Here is a 26,295-nt window from a genome sequence, read left to right on the forward strand (position 1 = left end):
CTATCTGACTCCTCTCTCCCCTAACGAGGTCCTCGACCTTGTTACATCTAACCGCCCAACCACGTGCTCCCTTGACCCGATCCCTTCCCCTCTTCTTCAGTCTATTGTGACTAAACTCCTTCCTTTCCTCACCCACCTCATCAACACATCTCTTGTTTCAGGATGTTTTCCCACGGCCTTCAAGACTGCCAGAGTCACCCCCCTTCTGAAGAAACCATCACTTGACCCCTCTGATGTCAAGAACTTCAGACCGGTTTCTCTTCTACCCTTTCTATCCAAAACACTTGAACGTGCTGTCTTTAACCAACTGTCTTCCTATCTCCACCAGAACAGCCTTTTGGACCCCCACCAGTCCGGGTTTAAAGTGGGTCACTCGACAGAGACGGCCCTCCTTGCAGTGACAGAGTCACTTCACGCCGCGAGAGCTAACTCTCTCTCCTCTGTCCTGATTCTCCTGGACCTGTCTGCGGCGTTTGACACTGTGAACCATCAGATCCTCCTCTCCACCCTCGAGGGGATGGGCATCTCAGGCTCTGCACTCTCCCTGTTTGTATTCTACCTGACAGGTCGATCCTACCAGGTGACCTGGAGGGGGGCCGTGTCGGAACCACGCATGCTGACTACGGGGGTTCCGCAAGGTTCAGTCCTGGGCCCCCTTCTCTTCTCGCTCTACACAACATCTCTGGGTTCTGTTATTCGCTCGCATGACTTCTCCTACCATTGTTATGCCGATGACACCCAGCTGGTCTTGTCATTTCCCCCCGGTGACAACCAAGTGGAGACGCGCATCGCTGCGTGCTTGGCTGACATCTCGAAGTGGATGACGACATACCACCTCAAGCTCAACCTAGACAAAACCGAGCTACTGTTCCTCCCAGGGAAGGGTTGCCCGCACCGGGACCTGTCCATCACCATTGATGATACCGTGGTGACGCCCACTCGGACTGCGAGGAACCTGGGTGTGACCCTGGATGACCAACTGTCATTCTCGGCAAACATTTCATTCGTTACATGCTCCTGCAGATTCCTGCTCTACAACATCAGGAGGATTCATCCCTTCCTCACTGACGAGATGGCGCAGGTTCTCATCCAGGCTCTTGTCATCTCCCGCCTGGACTACTACAACTCTCTACTCGCCGGAGCCCCGGCGACGGCCATCAGACCTCTGGAGCTTGTCCAGAAAGCCACAGCTCGCCTGGTGTTCAATCACCCCGAGTTCTCCCACACAACTTCCTTTCTCCGTTCTCTACACTGGCTACCTGTAAGAGCTCACATCCAGTTTACGACTCTGGTGCTAGCCTACAGGGCAGTGAAAGGAACAGCTCCTTCCTATCTCCAGGCCATGGTCAAGCCCTACACCCCCGTCCAACCACTTCTCTCTGCTGCCTCGGGGCGATTGGTTGCCCCGTCGCTCAGAGGTCCCGGCGGCCAATCGACCCGGTCACGGCTGTTTTCTGTCCTGGCCCCACAGTGGTGGAATGAACTTCCCACTGATGTCAGGACAGCAGAGTCGCTGCCCATCTTTCGGCGCAGGCTGAAAACCCACCTCTTCAGGAAGTGCTACCCTGAGCCTTCCACTTAGCACTTATTGTATTCATACTAGCTTGTTGCACTTATTGTATTCGTATTACTTATTGCACTTATTGTATTCGTAATACTTATTGCACTCACTGTTTTTCTTTGTTTCTGCACTGTACTTTGGCTTTGAGTTATGCTCTGCTTCATGTTCTTAGATGCTTGTTTGGAAAAGGAAATGTACTTATGACTTCTGGTGACTAGTAGTTCTTTTGATTACCAATGTTGAATGCACTTATTGTAAGTCGCTTTGGATTAGCGTCTGCTAAATGACTGTAATGTAATGTAATGTAATGGGTGGACTGTCAAATAATCATTTGTATCAATTACTCACCCATGTTGCCTTGAATGAAGAAAACATATTTATTTTTGTTTTTTTGGTGCATGTCACCTCTTCTGCATGTTTACATCAAGATTTCCTCACCTCATGGGGGTCAGCAGAGTACCCAACAACACTGACACTCCCTCCATGTTCCTGTGTAGAAACCGCCTGGCTGTCCTTCAGCACTGAGAACGCCTCAGATATTGCTGACGGTGACGTTCACTTATAAAGACTAAAGCAATGAACTAAATCAGAGTGCGATGCTGTGCGACTTTGAGCATAAAGAAAGGACGCAGAAGGACCATACCCCTGAGTGCTGACGTTGAGGTTTATTTAAGGGCTGAAGCCACAAGCTACTTAGCAATTCTCTGACACCTGACACCTGACAGCTGCAAAAAAACATAAATGTTGAAGTCATCAGCTGCCAGTGAGAGTAATCTGACTATTGCAGAGGCCATGATTTATATTGAATTCAGTTAGATTGAGTTTCTGTTGGCTTCCTTTGGAGGGCAACTCGGATATTTGGTCTGTTGTTATTGATCGGCACATTCTTATCTGTGGAAGAGATAACACAGATACGACACACATGCGTAGGTACTGCTGATGAGGGTAACTGCGTCAAGAAGCAAGAGCATTAAACCACGGGACGATTGAAGGTTTGCTTGCATATATAGAATCCTGTTATTGATAACAAGACAAACTTGGCTTATTCTCTTCCAATTAAAGACTCAATACTCATTATGGGATGAAGTGTGAATTCAGCGTCTTGCAAGGATTTTTTATTGACTTTTAACAGTTGTTCACCCAGGCACATTGATTAGGAACTAATTACACTGATGACCCAGCAAACAGCAAGGAGCCTCTCATTGGATTACGCAATTGAAAGCCTTTTGACACAAAATACAGCAAAGACATGAGAATGAGACGCATGGATCAATAGCAGACGAGAACTGCAAAAGCAATGCAGGAACAGAGACGGGCTTGGACAAAGGACATGAACAGCCACAGAATGCTGCGTCATATCTTTCCAGCAGGCACTTCATAACTCACATTATAACTTTCATAATGCAATTAATGGCTTGAAAACACTGTATTGCACTTGAGTTAACTTGTTTATACTGTCAGTGAAGTTAAAGGAGCAGTTTGACATTTTGGAAATGCTTTGCGTTTTTGGCTAGAGTTAGATGAGTTAATGTATATAACTATGTACGTATCTGGAGCCAGCAGCAGTCAAGCAGATAGCCAGGCTCTGTCTAGGTAACAACATCCACCTACCAGCACCTCTAAAGCTAACTAATTAACATGTTACTTCTTCTTTGTTTAATTGGAACTAATTCTACTGATCTGAACTACTACTGTTGCACTACTACGCTGATTTACTGGAGTTATGTGTCGGACTATTTCTTGGCAAGGTCCAGTAACTTCTGGGAGTTTCTGTTGGCTAAGAAATAGTTCATGCTGGCAGTTGGATTATTTTGCGTTTGGACAAAGCCAGGTTAGCCGTTTTCCCCTGCTTCCAGTCTTTATAAAGCTTGAACTAAGGTAACCGAAAGCTGATGCTAGCTACATATTTACTGTACAGTAATAAATCTTGATCCAGACAGCATATAAGAAGTGGACATAATCACCATGACTTCAACCATGTGATTCGTGGACTGCCGCTTTGAAACCTTGAGTTCAGCATTTTGGTTGTTGCCATCTTGTTTTTTAAGAACCAGGAGTGACACAAGAGGGTGGAGCTAAGTACAACAGAATGCTGAATATGACATTTTTAGTCGACCAAAAATGGACAGACAACAGACAACTCCCAGACCGGACAACGCTGTGGTAGCTACCCGCCCTAAAGCATACTCTGCTTTATGGTCTATTTCACTCTAAATGGACCATCATTTACTAAATGAACATGATGCTGCATTGAAGAAGACTTGAAACTAGAGATTGAGACCATAAACTCATGTTTACAATGTTTACTGAGGTAATAACTCAAGTGAGAAGTAGAGTCATTTTATCATAGACTTCTATGCAATCTGACTTCTTATTGCAACCAGATGATTCTCCTGCTGCCCATTACAAAGAATAATAGTTCAAGGCACTTCCGCTTTGGCTTCACTTTTCAGACGCGGAGGTCGACGTCTTCTCTTGATACGAAAGCCATTAAGCAAAATTCCCAAAAATTACGAACTATTCCTTTAAGCCATGAACATATTTGACATCCTTGACCTTTGAATGCTAAGCCCCCATTTATTTTAGCCAGGTTCATCGCGGTACATTGTGCAGCTAATCCCTTTTCCATGCTCTTGTGTCGTGGTCACAGCTTCTTTTAAAACTTCTCACGAGTTGTGGGTGATAAAGGAGTTTGTGGGGCTAAACGTTTCGACATTGCACACTGGAACTCTTTTGAATACTCCTATACTCGCTGGAGAGGGTTCAGTTATTGCTTCGACTGAGATCTATATGTCTTTGCCTCTCATAGAACGTGGAGAATTTATTGAAGATGTTAGTAACAGGCAGAGCCACCATCAGCAGCCCACAGAGGATGCACAGGGTTCCTATCAGCTTCCCAGCTAGCGTAACAGGGAAGGTGTCCCCGTAGCCCACTGTAGTCATGCTAATGGTGGCCCACCACCAGCCAATAGGCATTGTCTGCAGCTCCGACTCTTGAGAGTCTTTCTCTACAAAGTAAATGAGAGCGGAAAACATCGAAATGCCCACGGACAAGAAGAGCACCAGCTGCCCCACTTCGCTGGAGCTGTTGCGCAGTGTGGCGCCAAGGGAGCGGAGGCCAGCCGAGTGGCGAGCCAGTTTTAGGATGCGAAACACTCGCATCAACCTCAAGATCTGCACCACTTTGCCGACATTCTCCAAGTCTGGGTTCTCACCTTCGTCCATTATATCACAGGCTATAGTGACATAGAAGGGCATAATTGACAATAAGTCGATCATATTGAGAGGGCCACACAAGAACTTCCTGGCTGATGGTGCAACAGCCAGACGGAGAATAAACTCGACGGAGAAGTACAGAACACAGATGATCTCAAACCAAGTCAGCACTGGGTTTTCAATCTCCTTCTCATTGAGATCCACTTGATGGTAGTCCGGCATGCTGTGGACGCACATGGCGACAATAGAGACGATGACCACACTTAGGGATGCTACAGCCATCACTTTGGCTGAAGTGGAGTAGCCTGGATCCTCAAGACGTATCCAGATGTTCCTGCGGACATTCGCACACCAGGAGCCTTCAAACATGTCTACATTGTCCCCTGAAGCCGACAGCTCCTCCGTAGACGAGTCAAAGCTGTGGAGCTGCAGTTCATCGCTCCCCTGATCGCAGCACTTGTCTTCCGCAAGCTTCATCAGTTCATGGAACTTGTTGCAGCAGCAGAAGTCCAGGTGGCGCTCCTTGATGCCCCAATACTCAATCTCTTGAAAAAATGAGACCACGCACAACCCGTCCACCAGGTGGATTTTGCCCGTGAGGTAAAAGTTGAGAACATAGCAGAAGAAACGCGGACTGCGGTCAAAATAGTATTCCATTTCAGAGGGACTGAAGTCATCGCAGAGCTCGAGGACTGCTTCGTCAGGGCTGCAACACAGGAGGCGACCCAGACGCGTCTGTGGGAATCGCTTCAGGACGTCATGCTCCATTCGCTGTTTGAAACCGCCGACATTGACATTAATAAAGCAGTCGTCAGGGCGGCGCGGATGGAGGACCTGTCCATACATCATGATTAATGCCGTTCGGTTTTTCTTGGCAAGAACCCTCAGACGCTTTGTTGCCTGCACACAAAAACACTGAAGTTAGAATATCTTGCACTTTCTTGTTCCTCATTTGATCACAGCGATGTGCCTTACAGCAGAGCAGTCAAGCTTAAGTTGCATCTAAGTTACTGTGGCACCGTAACATGGAATGGTTACATGGCAGCATCAGCTGCTGTTTATTTACAGTCCAGAGATAAAAAGTCTCCATCAGGAATTAAACTATATATGTTCACATTTCTCATTGTGTCACGAGTTACATGTGTTACACATCATGACAGCAGCATTTGCACACAATGAACGACATAATTCAAATTTTTTTCAAAAGTTGGATGGGTCAAAAACAGAAACAATTCTTAACATAAAAACAACTGGCTCATTAAACTCAATGTATCAATGGCTCAAACTACAAAACTGGTGCTGATCAAATTATAATATTGGTGCAGCAGTAGTGTTTTTATGACACCAAGCGTGGTGAACATTTCACATTTTACCTACAAAATCATCGATTTGGAACATATTTCTGCAGCAAGAAAAGTTGGCAGCGTTTTAGACTGTCAAAACAAAGAATCATTGACGGGACATGCAGTTGAAAAACATAAAGTGAAATAAAACAGACTTTTACAAGGACATTGGGAATTGTTGCACCAAATATTTGTGCGCAAAGTAGTACGACAAACCAGGTCATCAAATATCATAGGATACATATCTCCTGTCGAAGTATCTCTACATGAATTTAGTGAAGAGTTAATCCAGCAGCATACCTGTCCGTGAGTTGTTCCTCCGGCGGCGCAGACGTCCCATGAAGCTCAGCCCGGAGCGGACAGTGAACAGGCTACGTTTGCAGTGTCGAGGTGTTTCTGATCCCAGCGCGGGGCGGAGCGCACCTCCGAACAAGACAATTGATCACAACTGTCGACACCGTGTTCCCCACTAATAGGCTGTTTTTATACGACTCTAAACTGTAATGCGTAACGTGCTACCGGTGTCCTGAGTGCGCCAGCTCATTAAAGGTGTGCCGAATGTCTTTAGGGCGATAAGTGCTCGCATTCTTCTTTAAAGGCTGACCTCTGTTCCTCATTTTGTTTTCATCATATTGTGAATACTTATTGAACTTTTTGGAAAATAAACTGCAAAAGTAATAGAATACAGTCTGGGGGATTGAAAATCACTATATGAACATTTGGTTGCAAATAAATATAATAGAATAAAACAGTATTAGGTTCAGTCTATCACCATTTGCCGGCTGATCATTGGATGTTGACCCAGCAGCAGATCGAGGCAGGGTGAATAGTGTGCAGGAGATCTATAGGGAAGATTGAATGTTTCATTATGGCGACAACATACACAGTGTGTAATGTAAGGAATCACTCAAATGGATTGAAGATACTCAGTGTGATGTCGTAATGTTGGCAGATAAAACAGTAACTCCTTATTCAAGTGTCATTTAAAAAACAACTGAGCCCAGCCAAGATTGAGTAATTCATGATTAGTCAACGTTAGTAATGATGAGGACAAATCGAGCTGCAGTGGCACAACAAACAACTCTGTAATATGATCTCCTCCTGCAGGGCATTACTACATTAGCCTACAGAAGATAGCCTTAAACCTGTGCTTTAAAAATAAAAGTTGCTCTGATAACTGCAATAAAATGATATATTATTAGTTAAACATTTTAATGAGTCATGATCATAATTACCAAATATTCGTTTTCTTTGAATATCAGTTTGTTAACATAATAACACTGTTGATAATTTAATTAGTTTCTGTAAATAATTTTTTTTCACAACATTGTTTTTTTAATGCATTTATATGTTTTTGTGCAGGACACTGTGAAAATGTATTTGCCCCTGGTGGAAAATAGTAAAAACTACAATTTAGAAGCCAGGGCTCCAGATTGAAAGCCTGAGACAACAAATTAAATAATAATAAAAATGCACAATTTCATACTGTAATGGCTGTGCAATCGAAATTTGTGGTTTTAATGTGTTTCAATGGGGACATTTTCGCATTTTGGCTACACAGTTTATAATAATTTTGTAACCGAGGTTGAATGTCATGCCAAATTGTGTGCCGTATGAATTAACACAGCCGAAATGATCGAAAAATTCAAAATTCAAAAGCTAAGAATCTCTTGGGGCACAAAGATTGAAATATGCTAAACAGAACACTGAGTCAGACGAGACAAATTGAAAAATAACGTTCAGACGATGACTGCGTATGATTCCGCATGCTACTCCTTCACTGACAGTAGATGGCAGGAGAAGACTGTATCAGAAGCAGGTCAACATGGATCACTGAGGTGCGAGCTTCAGTACAGAGGACAGTAGAGCCACGAGGATTCGGTTTTGCATTACATTCATTAATGTAATTTGCAGCAAACATTTGTGTTGTGTGAAATACTTATCATGCAATCAATGTTGGGGTCCAGGTCCAGGTCATCTGGTTGGACGATTAGTTGGGCACTATTCAGTGCAGTGGAGTTCTCAGTAAACACTACTGATGCTGTGGGCATTGATTGCTAGTTTCTAAATGGACTAGGTTTGGAAGCCTTCTGTCTTCAGTCGCTTTCACATCATGTGCAGTGATCAAGAATGTACCATGACATTAAAACGGTCAGCAAAATACATTTTAAATCATTGTATTAATGTTTATTCACTGTTTACTTTCATATAAAAATAGTACACAAAGCAGTTATGTATATTCAAGTATTTTACAACAAAAAGGTAAAAAAACACATTTAACTACAAAAACACAAAGATTATTCAAGACGTATAAATTGAAGCTCGCTCAACATATATTTTGTTAATATACGAGTATAAATATAAGTTTTGATTGTGGACACAACATATTATGGAATGTTTCAGTTCTGGAACTTAAAGCATCAAGTTGAAGTGCAGCTATTTCCGCAAGTAAATGATTTCGGTTCATGTGCTCCACAGACTCAAACAAATATATAATATATGCAGGTCAAAGTACAGCACAATGCTTTGAAATGTAAAAATGAAGCTTCATGCTACAGGAGTGTGACACAGTGGGCAGCAGTTATATTTGCGGATCTCCTTCCACATGACGCAGTGTTTACACACACTGCACATCCAGAACTGGTACTCCTGGATCGGTAGACCCGTCACAATACAGGTGGGCAATTTCCCTTCCGCCCTAAAAAGGAGGGACAAATACAATTAGTTGACATTGACGTCGGAGAAAATCTATCGATTGTGTGAGCAAAAGTCATTATTTTACTGGTTGGATTGTTTTTAATCATGCAATTGAATCCGCAGAAATGAAAACAGCTGCGGGAAAAAGGTTTTGGGATTCCATGTGGCTAGGCTCACATAGATAGATGGGTTTGAATTGTAATTGACGTGCAATTTATTTCCACTAATTATTCATGTTTGGTCTGAGAAGACCTGTGTTCCGATCAATCAGCCACTGATCGTTATCGGCCGATATTTGATCTTGTTCGATAGGTGGTCTCTATAAAGACGGATCCAAAGAGTCGATTCTGAATTGAAACATCTTCAATAGTCATTTGGCTGTTGGTGCCGTAAAGCTCACAGTCGCAGCCAAAAGCCCATTACTGTTGTTCTCAATGTAGATTCAGACAAATTCATCATGTCTTTAATATGTCTCTATTTCTCGTGGTAATCACTGAATCTCAGCGAAGCAAACTTTACCATAGAGCATAAAAAAGCATGTATGTAATTGTCCAAATCTGTGTAAGAAGAAGTAACCGGCAACATTATGACTTCTAAATAATATAACAATGTAATTTTGCAGCCATACAGTTTAGGAAGCTAGTCTCCCGTCAGCGTTCGGAGCCAGAGTTACAGTGCTGTGAAAAAGTATTTGCCCCCTTCCTGGTTTCTTATTGTTTTGCATATTTGTCACACTTAAATGTGTCAGATCATCAAACACATTTTGATATTAGACAAAGATAACCCGAGTAAATACAAAATGCAGTTTTTAGATGATGATTTAATTTATTAAGGGAGAAAAGCTATCCAAACCTACTTGGCCCTGTGTGAAAAAGTAATTGCCCCCTAAACCTAATAACTGGTTTTGTCACCCTTGGCGGCAACAATTGCAATCAAGCATTTGCGATAACTGGCAATGAGTCTTTCATGTCGCTGTGGAAGAATTTTGGCCCACTCTTCTTTGCAGAATTGTTTTAATTCAGCCACATTGGATGTTTTTTGAGCATAAACAGCTTGTTTAATTAAGGTCATGCCACAGCATCTCAATCAGATTCAAGTCCAGACTTTGACTAGGCCACTCCAAAACCTTCATTTTGCTTTTTTTGAGCCATTCAGAGGTGGACTTGCTGTGTTTCGGATCATTGTCCTGCTGCATAACCAAAGTGAGCTTGAGCTTGAGGTCACGAACTGATGGCTCGACATTCTCTTTCAGGATGTTCTGGTAGAGAGCAGAATTCATGGTTCCATCAATTATGGCAAGTCATCCAGGTCCTGAATCTGCAAAGCAGCCCCAGACCATCACACTACCACCACCATGTGTGACTGTTGGTATGATGTTGTTTTTATGAAATGCTGTGTCAGTTTTACGCCAGATGTAACGGAACGCACACCTTCCAAAAAGTTTAACTTTTGTCTCGTCAGTCCACAGAATATTTGCCCAAAAGTCTCGAGGATCATCAAGATGTTTTTTGGCAAATGTGAGACGAGCCTTTGTGTTCTTTTTGGTCAGCAGTGGCTTTCGCCTTGGAACTCTCCCATGGGTGCTATTTGTGCCCAGTCTGTTTCTTATTGTTGAATCATGGACACTGACCTTAACTGATGTTTGTTGTTGTTCTGGAGTCTTTCCAGACTGATTCATGTCAATTACTTTGTTTCTCATCTGTTCATGAATTTCTTTAGATGGAGGCATGATGTGTTGCTTTTTGAGATCTTTTAGCCGACTTCACTTTGTCAGACAGGTTCTATTTAAGTGATTTCTTGATTCAACAGGTCTGGCAGTAATCAGGCCTGGGTGTGGCTAGTGAAATTGAACTCAGCTTTCCAAAAAATCACAGTTGACCCTAACCTTTTTCACACAGTAGGTTTGGATAGCTTTTCTCCCTTAATAAATTAAATCATCATTTAAAAACTGCATTTTGTATTTACTCAGGTTATCTTTGTCTAATATAAAAAAATAAATTGATGATCTGAAACATTTACCGTATTTTTCGGACTATAAGGCGCACTTAAAATCCTTAAATTTTCTCAAAAATTGACAGTGCGCCTTATAATCCAGCGCGCCTTATGCATGGTTACTTGTTGTGCTTATTGATTGATTTTATGTGGTACAATGCGCTCAAAAATCTGTCGAAATGTGTAAGTACGACTATGGTAAGCAACGAAGCCGCTCCGCTCAATGGATATTCGGAGCATTACGGTACGCTGTGTCACTACCTGATCGGCCCCGTAACAGGAATGTAATGTCTAAACTAAAAGTGCATTCATGTGACGAGAGGGATTCGGGCATTCTTGATGCCGAAATCGCACAGCTGTTTCACTCAGACACTGAAGATGAAGAATTCGATGGATTTGTGGAAGAGGAATGAATCGATAAGTGAGTGTATTTTTCTGTACCGGTATTTGTTGTTACAACTGAGTTGAATAAAGTTTGATTTACCGGACTGTGTTGTTTTGCTTAATGCGCCTTATGATCCGGTGCGGTTTATGTGTGAACATAGACACGTTAATTCACAGTGCGCCTTATAATCCGGTGCGCCTTATAGTCCGAAAAATACGGTAAGTGTGACAAATATGCAAAACAATAAGAAACCAGGAAGGGGGCAAATACTTTTTCACAGCACTGTAGATGTGCACCCTTCGGTGCCCTCACCCCTCTGATGATCCGGCCAGCTCTATTGCGTGGCTGTCCTTTGGGGTGTGCTTGGTGAAGATCTCCAGGGCCAAGTCCTCATAAAGCTGCCGCTGCTCGAGGTCCAGACTCTCTAGGGACTCCAGCTTGATGAAGGCTTGTGAGCATGTGCCGAAGGCCCTGTTGGCTGCGGCGCAGACGCCAAGCAGAGAGTAGATCTCCACCGCCGGGATGATGTCCTCATACTCACGCAGGTGAAGGGCTTTAATAATGGAGAAACAGTGAAGGGTTAGAGTCTGGTTGTATTTATTTATGATTTATGATTTCGTTTTTTACAAAATCATACTTTCTCATTCTTATGTGTGTCCAGGTTCTTTCTCTACTTTCACTAGATTGTAGAACTAGTAAGACTGAGTACTGTCCTACTTATTCATACAAATTACACTAAGGTATCTAATATAATGTGATAATGCTACACATATCAGAATAATGTCTATGACAAAAATGTGAGAGACAACCTGGGCAACACTTAAATGTATGTTTGTCTACGTAACAGTCTAAAAAGAGCTACATAAACTAAATCTAGCTCACAAACTCCTGTCTTTGAGTCAGTGTGGAAAATATTGTGTCATAATTACATCATACGGTGAAGTGTCCTGTGTGATTTGGTACCTGTGCGCATGGCGTTCTCCATGTAGCCTTCATACAGCTGCCTCTGGGCAAGCAGAAAGAAGTGATACGCCTCCGCTCCACGCCAGGCGTTGTCCACAATACGATTGTCTGAAGAGGTTGCATCTTCCTCAAGCAGCCCGGCGAGCGCAGATGTCGCCTAATTACAGTATAGTGATATTTGAAAGCTTTTGTACAAGAGAAATAGATTCATAGTATATATACTGTACCTAATCAAGTATTACCTCAGACTTCTTCCCTTTGGCTTTGCTCTGCTGTGAAGTCTTCACCTGCTCGTGGTAATTTTCAACGAGTCGTGCTGCCAGCACATAGAGCTTCTTCACTCGCAGTGGTCGGGTCCCTTTCTCCGCCTCCTCATCCGCTATCTGTAACAGAAGGGATTCAAGTCTATGCCCACAAACAAGCTATTCCAGCAATTCATTTGCTTCATATCAGAATGTATGTATATTACAGAATAATCTTTTTCTCAGTTACAAATTGCCTAGTATCCTAATTCAAGATGTGATTCATCGTTAGTCAAATTATTAACCCTTAAAATGCTGCTCTAAGGGGGCTGATGGAAGCTGAAAAAAAGAACATTAACCAGTTAGCTCTAAGAGAGTTAGATCTCTTCGTCTGAATATGGAAGTCCCAGAAAACGTTTTTCATGAAGCTACTCAAAATCAATGAGCATGAAAACATAAGCCTAACCTTGAACATGAGTTTGGCTGCATCTAGAAAATGGTGGGCTTTCCGATACAGCTCCACCGCCTCAAGGGTTTTATTCTTCTCAAGAAGATGCGACGCATATTTGGAAAGAAGAGATTTGATCTCCTTCATGTTGTGGGTCCTGGCGAGTTCCACTGCTTTGTTCCACTGTGAGAAAATGACAACGTTCACATGACCACATCATTACTTTTGCCTGTAGCTTCTTAAATATGGCATTTTTCAGATGAATCTAAATTAATAGTCAGAAGTCAGTGCTATGAATGAAACACTGAACTTAACAGAATTTAAAATTTGGCTCCCAGTAAATGGAAATAACTCATAGTCATAGTATATAATTACAGCACAAATTAAACATGCTTTAACATAAAGCAAGCTGTTGTTACCGAGTAAAACAGCTGCAGCTTAAATTATGTATGTAAAGAAAGTTCTTCCCTTTGTCCAAACCATCTTGAGCCACTTGTTAAAACTGACATTGGAAGAGCAACGCTGGAGAGCAGCATTCACACTGGAAGGCTAAATATCACTCAGGAGGAGGGTGGGAGTGGGAGGACAGCAGGTGCCACAGTGACTACTACAAAGCTGTCAAAGTGCGTGCGATCGCCGAGGGAACGCCGCCTCATGTGTTCACTCAGACACTCTGGCGCCACAGGCTCTCGGTCCGTCTCTCACCTGGTTCAGATGGACACAGGTGTCAACGGCAGCTTTGGGCTGGTTACACTTAAGGTAGGCTGTCACAGCTTGTTCACACATGCCCACAGTGGCAAACATTTGCCCAATATCCTAAAACACAAAGATGGAGACAATAGAGGGTTTGGTTTTTTAAGGATTCAGAGTCGTTGATGTCTGAAGCCTCTACGTGAAGCCCAAAGAGAAATATCAAAGACATCGGAACTTTTGGCTCACCGGTAAAAGTTGATGATTCTCTGGAAGCACAGCGGTGAGCTTTTCAAGGCCGTGATAGTCCTCTAACATGTAGTAGCATTCCGCCAGCCTCTCCTGGTTACGACCCTGAAGGTAGTACTGCACTGCATTGACCCTTTGACACAGTAAGGATTTAGATTTAAAACCTAAAGTGGAGCAAAGTTTCCTCTGATGTTTAAGTACAGGTTTACATTTTAAATGCACTGAAAGGTCGCTCTAATAAATGCTAGCGTCAATACGTGCTGTGAGATGGTCCCATCCTAGTGATGTGGGAAAAAAAACAGAGTCATCGATCTGTGCAAGAATGCATTCTAAAGTTCACCTGAAGCTAACATGAGGCTTCAGCATTTGCTGTTAGCTAAATCACATGGGTATCATATAAAGTTAGAGTCTTCTTAGTACAACTTCCCTGTTCTTCTTTCACCCCCAATGTCGCACTTGATTGTTTAACTTTGGAAGATTCTCACTTGATTTGACAGACTAATGGCGCCTCACATTGTTGGCATTGAGGAGAGCATAGACGAATACGGCTTCAGTTTCCCGTCGGAAAGGGCTGACGGCAAGGTAAAGAATATTCTAAATATAGCGTACACTTTTTTTAAAGATTACTTTTTTGGCTTTATGATCTTGATTTCATAGTCAGGAGAGGGGGGAACAGAGGGGAAGACACGCAAGGGCCGTGGGTCGGGTTCAAACCCTGGCCGCTGCAGTAAGGACTTAGCCTTGGTACATAGGGCACCAGCTTTTTAGATGAGTCTTTTTTTAGGTGTCTAAAATACATCCACAGCAGTACATTGCTTTGCTCCTGTGCGTTTCTCAAACTTTCCCTTAAATTATGGAATCTTGTTATTGTCATTTATAGTACCACCAGAGAAAGAAAGGGTAAATTATATTTCAATACCACTTCTGTCTGTCAGCAAAGTAGTCTCCGATTGCATTGTACGCCTGTTCCAGCAAAGTATCATCACAGTCCCCAGAGCCGGTTTTGAGCAGCTGGAGCACCCTGAACCAGTCTCCCAGCTTAATCCTAAGGCTGATGGCAAGGTCCCTGTGAGAAATAAATCAACTGTCGTCAGGCCGAGAGAAACGGTGGCATGATGTAAGCTGACATTAAAAATGACAAACCAAACAAAACCACACAAGAACTGAATCAATCTGTGGAGGTCACCATCAAACATGCGCCAACAAATGCGGCCAAGTACCTGCGGTCCATATCCAGGTACATCCGCTCAGCTTCCTCAAACCTGCTGAAGTAAGCCGCTACCTCCGCCTGCTTCATGGGCTCGCTCTGCAGGTTGCCCAGCCGCTTGACAAACTCGATGCCCTGGTAGTCTTTACAACGGACGAAGGCCTGTTCGGCCGTCTTCAGATCCAGTTTCTGGAGGGCCGCCTCAGCCAGAAGACGCCTGGCATATTCATAACGGAGATAAGGAGGGTGCATCATTATGCATACATGATGTGTATGCATAAATCCTGTTGCTAGGATGCTATGCTATGCTATTAGGCTGTATGAAGTCATGCCGTGACTAAGAATTTTTGTCTGTAATCAATTAGTCTGTGTCAATCTCATGATTCTACAACTGTAGAACTTTCAAAAAAGGTTATCCTCGAATCACAGACTGGAAATGACTCCTAGAACTTTTTTGACGTTGCCAGATTTTGAGGGATGCTGTAAGAAGTGACACACTAGCCAGAGAACACACATAAGCTGCAGCCATCACACTGCTGCTTCAAAAGACTTAACATAAATCTCTCATACTCAGCAGCAATCCTCCCAAACCGGCATAGGGTATATGCTCCGATAAAAGACAGCAGTGACAGCAGCTATTAATTGGTGCTGATTTGACCTGACAAACGACTGTTTACTTTGATTAAATCACTTGTAAAGGACATCAGACTGCTGCCACACCTCTCACACACACACACACACACACACACACACACACACACACACACACACACACACACACACATCAGAGGGGTCCAGTAAAACTCAGTGTTCTTCCTTTTTTATGTGGGAGATGTCAGATTACCAAAGATCATTAATCCTGTGCTTCAAAGCCTCCCTTCCAACTAAAAATCTGGGTTTTTTCCTTGAAATGCATCAAATTGTTGAGATTAAAACAGTTTTTTTAAAATATGATTTGTTTTTTATTATCATTGTACTAGATAGAAATGTTACATTTACCAGAGTCTTGGGTGAGGATTGTCTTCAATGAACTGCGAGGCATCTTCAATCCCCACTTTTTCAATCAATGCACGACTGTCTCTCAGGGAGCGGATTTCAAAGTTGATGAGGTTGTCTTTGTTAGGCCTCTCTGGATCCTGTGGAGCAAGATATCACGATTTAAGTAAATCAACAAATTTTCCATTCAGCCGTTCAGCATGTTCAAGGTACAGCAAGATAGTTCCGAGGAAAGCCTCTCTTTGTGCGTGTTTACAAAGGGGCCAATTCGCCTCCTCTTGCAATCAGCTGTTACCACATGAGTCAACAGATAACATCAAGACAAGTCAGTATTAAGTCTAAACAATTGTAAATCCATCTGCTTTAGGATATTTTAAGGAATACTTAACCCACAAAATGAACACACACAGTGTTATCTTGAATTCTTGAAGAAATCTTTGTTTTTCTCCCATGTAGCCACAGTAAACAGAACCAAAAAACTGAGAAAAGTCTTGATGAGTTGAAGTAAACGGGGGGTTGTGTCTTCGCTAAAATCGTATCATTTAAAACACTTCCGCAGTCGCACACGTGTGCAGGCATACTACTTTTCTGTGCTAGTCCGGAGAGTTTTAAATAGATTTTAGCGAGAATGCATGTGTTGTAGTGAAGTAGTGAGCGTACGAATGGATAAATGAGACTTATTATACTGCTTGAGTTGTGTGAGTTTGTCAACAGATGTTTTGATGTAGTTTTGCTGCTCTTAAACGCGGCCCCCCATACTTCAATTCATCAAGACGTTTCTCTGTTTTTCAGATTCTTTGTTCACCATGGAGGAATTACAAAAAAACTAAGTTTTCTTCTAGAATTTAAGGAAACACGCAGTGAGTAACTGATATACAAACAGTCATTTTGTGTGTGAAGCATTCCTTTAATAGCCAATACGGTAAGTATCTTGATATGAGCATAAATGGTTACGTTTCAGATTTCAACATGATTGTGTTGGGACTTTCACGGGCCATTTTTTTTATCAAAGGTGTACCTTCATGATTTCATCAAGCAGGACAGATTTGATTTCCAGGTCTTCAAAGTTGCAAATGTAGCCAGAAGTTTGGATGGGTTCCTGTTGACAAATAAATAAATACAATACACGATGGCAACAGTTGATAAATGTTTTTTTCGCAACCATGCAAGACAATGCAGCTGACATCACACAAATACCGAGCACTCACCTCAGGGTCTAGGTTCCTGAACACATACATCCTGGTCTTCTCCATCATGGCAAATAGGTCAGGATTGTCATGCGCCCACTTCATGTCCCAAACATCCTTGCGCTCAAACTTGGATGGATCTCCTGCAGATGCCTGGTTTCCTGTGCCATCGCCTGAGGAGGCACGGACTTCCAGGTCCAACAAAGTCAGCACGCCTGCAATGTCGATTATGGCCAGACGGCTAAATAGAAAAAAAATGATTAAATGTTTATGAGAACTGTGTTTGAGCTGGTTAGTAATATGTACATATATATGTATATATGTACAGCAACACGTTTAATATGCATAACACCAATTCACACTTGCCTGGAGTTGCAGTTCAAGGACAGATAGAAGGCTCTGTTGTTCAAAGTGTATTTCTGGATGAGAACAACATTTGGGAGGCTGTATCTATGGATGGTACCAGACTCTCGGCCCTGAAAAGCACACATGCACCCAAACACTTAATGTTTTACTTTCATTGCATGATTCAGAACTATTGAATTAAAACAGAGATGTACATACCACTATCAGGGTTTTATCTGTTGCTGTAATACAACAAATGGGATCTCGAGTTGCCTGAAACGGAAACAGAAAAATACATTCCAACCATGACGGGTTAAACAATTTATCTGTAGCAAAAGAAAATGATTCTCATTAAAGTCATTCCTTTGTGAGCTAACAATTAAACTAAGAGTAGTAGTAGTAGTTTAATTAGTACTTATAACTACTAGTAGTAGCCGTGTATATGTGTTTAGCATACATTTTTATCAAAATTTGAACATTTCAAAAGTAAGGCTTGAGACAGTCTAAGTGAACTGAACCCAGCGACAAAGTGTTTCTTTTAATTAGACAAAAAAGGGCTTCACATACAGTAGTTGGAGAGATTAAATTAAATTGTAATGTATTAGTTTCACAGTATACTGTTCTAAAAATGGATCAGAAGTGTCTGCAGAGTTATTTACTGATTCTGTGCTTCAACCTAGATGTTACCAATGTGCGACCTGAGAGGTGAAAATGTCCCTTACTGTGAAGGCTTTTGCAAAATCTGGACTGCTGTCGCTGGCTGCAGATGGATTGCTGTCAATATGATAGACCCTAGAGAGGCAGGAAATGAGAACAAATGAGAAAGAGCCAGCGATACCGACAAACAGTTGCCCTTTCCACTGAGGTGAACTGTTGTCCAGGTGCTAGGATAGCCCTGGCAGAACATTAGGTCATGCCCAGCCTGTCTGGAACCTCAGTGGCCTTTGATTCAGATGAATGGATCCTTTTCATAGCGCTGTCAGTAAATACAAACACCCTACACTGAAACAGTGAGCCAGTAAACCCAAGGTTTCATCCACTGACTCACAGAATAGAGCTTTGTGGTTAATCTTGCCTCCCTGTAAGTTTCCATGATCTGCTTGACGTGTACTGCAAGTTCTGACGTGGCCGTTCTATTTAGTTTAGATGCTGCTCCACTGCACTGTAAATGTTAGGGCAATGCCTGGAAAAAAACAACAACTCACCTCTCTCTTCCCTCCTTCTTAGTTCTAGTCACTTGGTTGATCTCCAGGGCAGTTAATTTCTTTGCCACTCTGTACTGCCACAAGTAGAAAGCCTCTTTGGATGCGGCGATCACGTGTGTCTTGGTCATGGTGACAAACAGCGGATCTGACCAAGTAGACAAGTGACAGACGTAGTTAGAAAGATGAGGATCAATGGAAAGTATGTATAAAATTATGTCATTTGCACTTTTTTTAATGTCATTTGGTGGATGTTGTGTGTGCCCAGCTTCTGGCATCACATTTCAAATGCTTACCGATGTCACCAACTAAGAGGATTTTTGTCAAACTACACTAAAAAAACCTGGCAATTAATGTTTGTAAATCAGTTTTTCTGTAACTTTGAACAAGGAAAAGCTCTGCATGTTTTCCATGTGGATGAACAAAAGTAGATAAAGCAAAGTGTTCTTCAACAGATACACACAAAATGGTCTGGCAAAAAACAAAAACGCCATCATGAGGCCACAAGGAGAAGGAGACACCTCCATAAGGCCCACACATGTATTCATTATCTTATTATTTACCTAGGTGGTAAATCTGAAACCCATTCAGTCCCATTAAGCCTTTCAAATATGCAGACTTTGAACCGTCTTGGCCACAGGCCTGAGCTCAGAAAAACATTCGGACACTTCCAGCAGAGACAGAATGCTGAATATTTGTGAGATATGAAGGCACTCAGTGCGAACAGTCTGTTTGCTATAGGATGCTGTGGGCCCATGAAAGATGGAACTGTGGGCAGCAGGTGGCAGAACGCCATCCACCGTTTCTCTATACACAGGGTGCGATGTCTCACGTTGGCTGGAAGAAATACTCAGACCGTATGGTAAATTAGGACTTTGATCAGCCCACTGTTGTGCCACAAGAAGATTACTACCAAGTTCTCCTCTGTGTGCCCACTGCCTGCGAGCTTACAGGGCACATGGCTTGTTTGTGTGAGAAAATTCACATTTTTTGAATGTGTTTCTTTACTGTATGAACTCACCAATGTCAATGTATTTCGAGTCCAGTGGAGTCCCGATGGAGTTGCACAGAATCAGGACATACTGAAAAACACACAGTAGTGCAAAGTTATTCTAAAGGGCAATTGATGATTCTTTATCAAAACAAATAGTCCTCATTTTGAGTATGTGGTTTTAAATTGTACATTACCCTTGCATGACTCCCAGACTCTAACTCAGCATCCTCCTGTGTGGCAAGACAGCAGAGAAACAGTTGTGATCCTTACTATTGCAGCTCACTGTATCTTCCCCATTGTGTGTAAAAAATTGAATATATCTGGATAAGCTGGTCGGAGTCATACAGCACGTATCAAGTCAACCTGCATGGTATTATAGATCATTACAAGTCGCTTTACTCTCACTGTTGCCATGTTAGGACGTATAAATGGTAATGGTAAATGGACTGTACTTGTATAGTGCTTTTCTACTCTTCCCGTCCACTCAAAGCACTTTCACACTACTTGTCATCATTCACCCATTCATACAGTGATGGCAGGGGCTAAGTGACGCCTGCCAATTTTGGGGTTAAGTGTCTTGCTCAAGGACACATCGACATGCAACTAGCGGAGCCGGGGATCGAACCGCCGATCCTCTGATTGAAGAACCCTGCTCTCCACTTAGTCACAGTTGCCCCATAATAACCCACAGGTGTCTGTACCTGAGGCTGCGTGTCATCTGCTTTGCTGGCTAGGATGCAGAAGTCCCCTGAGGTGGTGATGGACATCAAGCTCTTGACATATTTGACAAACTTCTCGTTGTTTTTGGTGTCCCAGAATACCACGCAGTACTCTTGGCGCTCTGGCTTTGTGTAGGCATACACCACTGTGCTGCAACAGTAGCCCCACTGTTAGGAGACATAGAGGGGCAGGTGAGATTCACCTTATGTGTGGGGCTTCTGAACTCTGGGAAGGTATATGATCAAACAAAAGACATGTTTCTTCATACAAACCTTTAGTCAGATATGTGTTACTTGGAAGTGAAGTGCAGTATCTATTTCCCCCCGAAATGGTCATTTTTACTGTAGGTTCATTGAAAATATGTTTTCTTTGTTTTTCAGGCAGTGAAGTTATTTAGGTGTCACTGCTTTTTGAACATTTGGAAAGATGATGTGAAACTATCAATTGCAATCCGTACCCTGGTACTCATGCCAGATGAAGTATTATATTATTAAGTTTTTCTATCGACAAGTGTCTTCAAAAACAATTGGTTTCCCTCCTAAAACTTTAATTAAAAGCAAGCCACAAGTGTTGCTATTTACCTTGTAGTCTGGTCTTATGTTGGCAAAGTAGATGTAGGAGTCCACGGCCAGGCCAATACGCAGCCCTCCTCCCTCCCAGCCAACTCCTGTCATCTGCTTCCCAGGCACTTTAAGAGTTCTCAGATGCTGTGTAAACAAGAAAAAGTGCAAAATCTCAAATTTGTCTCGTCTCATGGCATTTTTATATCCCCACTAACCCCAGTGGGGACATGGGTATGCAAGGGATAATTTTTAAGAACTGCTTTGCCAAGTGATGAGATTTCTGGCTTTCAGAGTACATTTCCAAAATGACTTGCATTTTCAACGGCTAAACAATGTAGAAAAACACAAATTTACTTCATGTTTAAAGGGTCAGTGTGTAGCATTTAAGCATTGGCAAAAATGTAATATAATATTAATGAGTATGATTTCTTTAGTGTATAATAACTCAAAACTAAGAATCAGCAGTTTATATCTACATGCGGAGTGGGTCGTCTTAATGGAGTCCATGTTGCCCCGGCATATTTCTACAGTAGCCCAGAACGGACAAACCAAACCATTTGCATTCTTGCGTCCCACGCTTGGATGCATGGGAACAGGTTCAGTTGGCTAAATGCCGCCAAATCCTACACACTGGCCTTTTAAATTAAATCAAAAAACTGAAACAAAACACAATAGACATTGTATTCATTATCAACTCAGTCCATCCCATGTAAATTCTTCTTTTTGGTCCCTCATAAGATACTGACAAGAACACCGCATGGTAGTGTACTGCTTATGCCTCATCTTATTGCACAAAACTCTGCGTACGGTAACATAATCTTCACCCTCACCTCTCCAAATGGCGTGTAGAATTGCAGGACATTGAACTCTTTCTCCAGATTTGAGGCTCTGAGTGAACCTGCTACCGCCAGAACACTGCCACAATGGTTCCACTGGATACTGACCACATTCATCAGAGTGTCGATGCACACTGGGTCTGAAGAAAAGAGCAGCAGCATAGCTCATCACCATCGGTGAACATTTCATTGAAGTGTATACACTGCAGTCTTTGAAGGATTTTTCTTTCCCCGCTTACTTTCATCATTCTCGTAGCGCATGACCTGGCATCGGCCATTGTCAAAACAGATGGCAAGACATGGACAGTCTGGTTCAACGTAACCCCCAGCTCCTGCATACCAGTGGATACCTGCGATACTGATCGCTCCAGTCGCATTGGCGAGACAGCTGATGGTCATTTTTATCTGAAACACAACATCAAATTATTATTTTCTATTATTTTCATGTTGGTAATTGGCAAATGAATGAATACATTTTCCTGATGCAAAGAAAAGGGACCGTCCAGGAGTCAGAAGCTTGTGCGCAATGCATCCTGGTAAATGTAGGCGCTGCCAGCATGGCTCAGTGAGCAGAAGAGCTCAACTCTCTGGGTCAATAGTGTGGGAATGTATTGCTTCAATTGACATTTATTTACCATTAACACTGATTGGACATCCACATAAAAGGTGGTGAATTTTCCATTTAAGCAAGCAATAGAGTTGGTAGTGGTGTGCATGGCTGTCTATTAAAGTGCATGTTTTTGATATCACTAGGTGTCTGACACATAGGGGCTTTACAAAAATTCACATTAACAAGATTATATAATATAGCACCATTTCAAGCCTTAAGCAGCCTAATGATTTGCCAACAATATGCGTTCTGATAATGTACAATAGACTCTTCCTAAACCTGTAGTTCCACATTGGTACATACTAAAATGACATTTCTATTTTATTTAACCGTATGCACTCACTATGAAGTTTCCTTGATTGTCATAGATGTGTACTTCTCCGTTGGCCATGCCGAAGAGGAGGATCTTGCTGTCAGGCGACCATGCCACATGAGCAAGCTGATTTCCCTTTAGCTCCTTCCCCCAAATCCGGTTTCCTACAACAACAAAAAAGGCATTAATCCTACTGTGCATGTTCATACTCAGTATTTGAATAAAGCAATCCTTTATGCTAAATCTTGATGGAAAAATATTGGGATTGATCGCCATTTGTTAAATTTTTAAATGTGTTTTTTTTTTTACCATCTACAGATCCAACAATGACCGCTCCATCTTCATACACAATGCAGATCTTCTGACCGTCAGCGTTCCAGCTCATGCTCCTCACCACCGACTTGTTCCGGTTGTTGATCATCTCCTCGTACCATGCACCTTCGACAAGGGGGGAAGACAGACAACTGTGAAAGCCAAATTCATTACAAGACAACTTGCATTTTGTATTTGCCGGCAGTAAACACCTTTGTAGAGCATCCATACAATGATGAGTCCATTCTGGTCACTGGTTGTCAGCTTTTCATACTGTTCGTTCCACGTGACCACTTGTACTGCACCTGCAAAGTGTAGTAGTCATGAAGTGTAAGATACTTTTCAAGTGGCCCGCTCCACGTCCCTGCACCACCTTAAATATGTACGCTGCCTGTTACTAACATAGTATAATGATATGGCAACAGCAGAATTTAACTTACCACTGTGTCCCTCTAGAGTCTGGTTCATTGACAGATTACTGGGTGCAGCAAGACCTTTAAGTTTGGCATCATCTGTTGACAAAGCAGAAAAAGAGATCAGGTTCAGAACCCCAACAATGTCCAAGCAACTCTCAGTGAAGGAATCGTTAAGAAACTTTTTGAAAGACCAGCACTTGTCTACAGCATTGGAGCAGTAGTGTGGAGGTAAAACCAGCACAGAGCTTTCATTGTTTCTTTCACTTTACTGTTGGTGGTTTTGTCTGTTTGTTTAGCAACATAATAACATAATACCAGTGGGTCTGTCCAACAGACGGAGTGGACAAGGTGGTACCATTTCTACTTACAGTGACTGGACACTGAGGCACCAGAACAGAGCCAAAAAGCTTATGAAAGTTTTCAGATTGTTTTCTGACACGCTGTAAAACCCAAATCTAAATCATATGGGTATGTGATTAATGGCTTTGACTGTGACAAATAAACTTGACTGTATTCAATTATTATTATTTTCATTGTTTATATATTTATATCATCAAGTCTTACCAAAACTTTGAAACTAGAAAGGAATTTCATCTAATGAAATGAGTGACAATACTCCAGTTATTTTAAGTTGGGGTTCCTTTTTTATGCAGCACACCTCTCAGTTATATGTTGTAAAGCACTTCACGTCAAGCAGCTTTGCATTGTGTATTGCATGTGTTTAGTATTTTCCTAATATTTGGTTCAGATTTTCATTTTCACTTGAGTTTTTACCATCTATGGTCGCTAAAACCAGCCTGTAAATCCTAAGTATTAGGACGGAGTGGGCTCTGAGCTCCATCCCCTGAACTCACCTGTCTGAGTTTCTAGTTTGAGCACTCTGAGGAGACCATCGTCTCCTCCGCAGGCAATGAAGCCTTGATCTTTGTTCCAGGAGACACATTTTAGATGGATATTGTTGGGGATAGCAATCTATGAAACACAGGCCACATTGTTAATCAACTGTTAATCAACACTATGTTGTAACAGACGTATTGATAGTTAAGTTAACGTTAGGTGGCAGCAGCGTAGACTCACCTTCTTGCTGAGGTAGATAAACATGGCGGTAGTGCTAACGTAACAGACCTCTAACAATCCGAAATGAATTGCTTACTGCGTAGGTAGTTATACTAGTTAACATAGAAAGACACCGACCAAACGTTAATTAGCAAATTAATACTAAAGTGAGCTAACTTTATCAACCTAGCTATGCTACATCACTCAGCCTCGGTCTGGTCGATGTAACGTTAGCATACACCGTTAGCTTTGCTAGCAAATTGTCTAACGGGACACAGTTAACGTTAACATACCAAGTACCAAAAACGGTAACGTTAAATATAGCCTCTTAAATTAACGCTACGTCTATAGTTGAAAAAGGTAAGCAAATATATTACAAAAAAACTGTTCAAATTCGACGTTTTATTGCTTGTGTCGGAGGACTCCAGTACTCAGAAGTTGTAGCTTCAATCGGTCTCCCGTGGTAACCGTAAACCGGAAGAGGGTTTAGGGTCTTTCTGGTAATTGTAGTTTTTCATGTTCGCTTTCTGGTGATGGACATTATTTTGAGGAACCGTCCCGTTCCTTTGACTAAATCGCTTGTGAGCCGCTAATTTGTGTATTATTTGGGACTTAAATGTTCTGCTACCAGAGGAAAAGCTAACACTATTTGATTTAGCTTTGCAGGGATGCCTTGCACTTTATTTAGCATACTGTAAAACTGCAGTGTAATATAATATACAGTGATGCTACATGATTGAATGAATGCATGACAAAAGCTTAATAAACCAGCATTTTAATACGGAACAATGCAAAACGATATTTAAAAAAATGTCTGTCTAGTGAAAGTGTAGTCACTCTCAAGATTTGTTCTGAGATGCTAAAAGTCCTTATCCTGATTTTATTGATTTTAAAAGTGCCTTGGTAACTAAGCTACAACACACAATACAAGACAGATATGATCCATTGTTTGAGAATATTTATTTTCCATGCGCAACTATACACCCAATAGAAAACATACAGACAAGTTGTTTTCTATCACAAAAGCACCATAATATGAACAATACTGTCAGTTTACACAAAGATTCCTGCACCACAAATACTCTTTTCAATTGGTTTCACGTGTGTTCTATTGATATGACAAAGTAGAAAATACAGTACATCTGTGTATTGTATGAAGAAAATGCTGTGTGGTAAAATGTTGCTGTTTTAACTGAATGCAAAAACTTGGTGGATCTTGACTTAAAATATCACTATTCAAAACTTGAAAATTTGTATTTAATTGCTAGGACTGCTACCAGATACTTTGGTACAACACTTGCCAAGTGTGCAAAGTATTGACGCCATCCAATAACTCCCAAAATTGTTTTCCCTCTCTACAATAATTGTACCTGCCTGTTAATCAAAGCAAAACAATTCATTTTGCAATATAGTTATTGCAATATTTCAGGTATCAAAGAACGGGATTATAGTAATTCACTGTGAGGTAACAATGCCATATAGGCCAATTGGATCGGGGTAACAACAATGCTCTTGTTGTAGAAGAGATTAGTTGTTGTGTTACAGTTAAGGATGGAGGCTTTGTGTTCAACAAAGAACTCTGACCAAGAAATGCTCTTGCATCTGTGAATACACAACAAGGATCTGATACAGCTAGTTTTTCCACCAAAAACATAAAAAAAAAAAATCGTTGAAAGTATACTTTTAACATGTTTATCATAACATTTGCACTTCTCTCTATTCTATAATTTCCCTATATATCTTACAGATTTT

General features: G+C 41.8%; 2 protein-coding genes across 2 annotated transcripts; both read right to left on the reverse strand.

Moving 5' to 3' along the window:
* Positions 1–4,324: 4,324 nt before the first annotated feature.
* On the reverse strand, positions 4,325–5,626 carry LOC137877956 (potassium voltage-gated channel subfamily S member 3-like). Its single transcript, XM_068718141.1, has one exon. It carries the CDS (start codon positions 5,624–5,626, stop codon positions 4,325–4,327), a length of 1,302 nt encoding a protein of 433 aa, XP_068574242.1.
* Positions 5,627–8,317: 2,691 nt separating this feature from the next.
* Positions 8,318–24,986, reverse strand: wdr35 (WD repeat domain 35). Its single transcript, XM_068718082.1, has 28 exons — positions 24,565–24,986; positions 24,342–24,459; positions 23,512–23,583; positions 23,284–23,376; positions 23,069–23,197; positions 22,790–22,923; positions 22,076–22,241; positions 21,831–21,976; positions 21,019–21,144; positions 20,419–20,604; positions 19,912–19,947; positions 19,745–19,805; positions 18,727–18,871; positions 18,244–18,313; positions 17,741–17,794; positions 17,543–17,652; positions 17,198–17,417; positions 17,008–17,088; positions 15,993–16,129; positions 15,007–15,210; positions 14,706–14,852; positions 13,787–13,919; positions 13,553–13,663; positions 12,866–13,030; positions 12,400–12,540; positions 12,158–12,314; positions 11,507–11,747; positions 8,318–8,818 (listed from the first exon to the last, which is right to left on the reverse strand). The coding sequence occupies exons 1-28, from the start codon at positions 24,586–24,588 to the stop codon at positions 8,668–8,670; spliced, it is 3,558 nt and encodes a 1,185-aa protein (XP_068574183.1). The 5' UTR covers positions 24,589–24,986; the 3' UTR covers positions 8,318–8,667.
* Positions 24,987–26,295: the final 1,309 nt, after the last annotated feature.

Source organism: Cebidichthys violaceus, unplaced genomic scaffold, assembly GCF_023349555.1.
Source record: "Cebidichthys violaceus isolate CVI_PGR_0920_01 unplaced genomic scaffold, fCebVio1.0.p SCAF_22, whole genome shotgun sequence".
NCBI lineage: Eukaryota > Metazoa > Chordata > Actinopteri > Perciformes > Stichaeidae > Cebidichthys > Cebidichthys violaceus.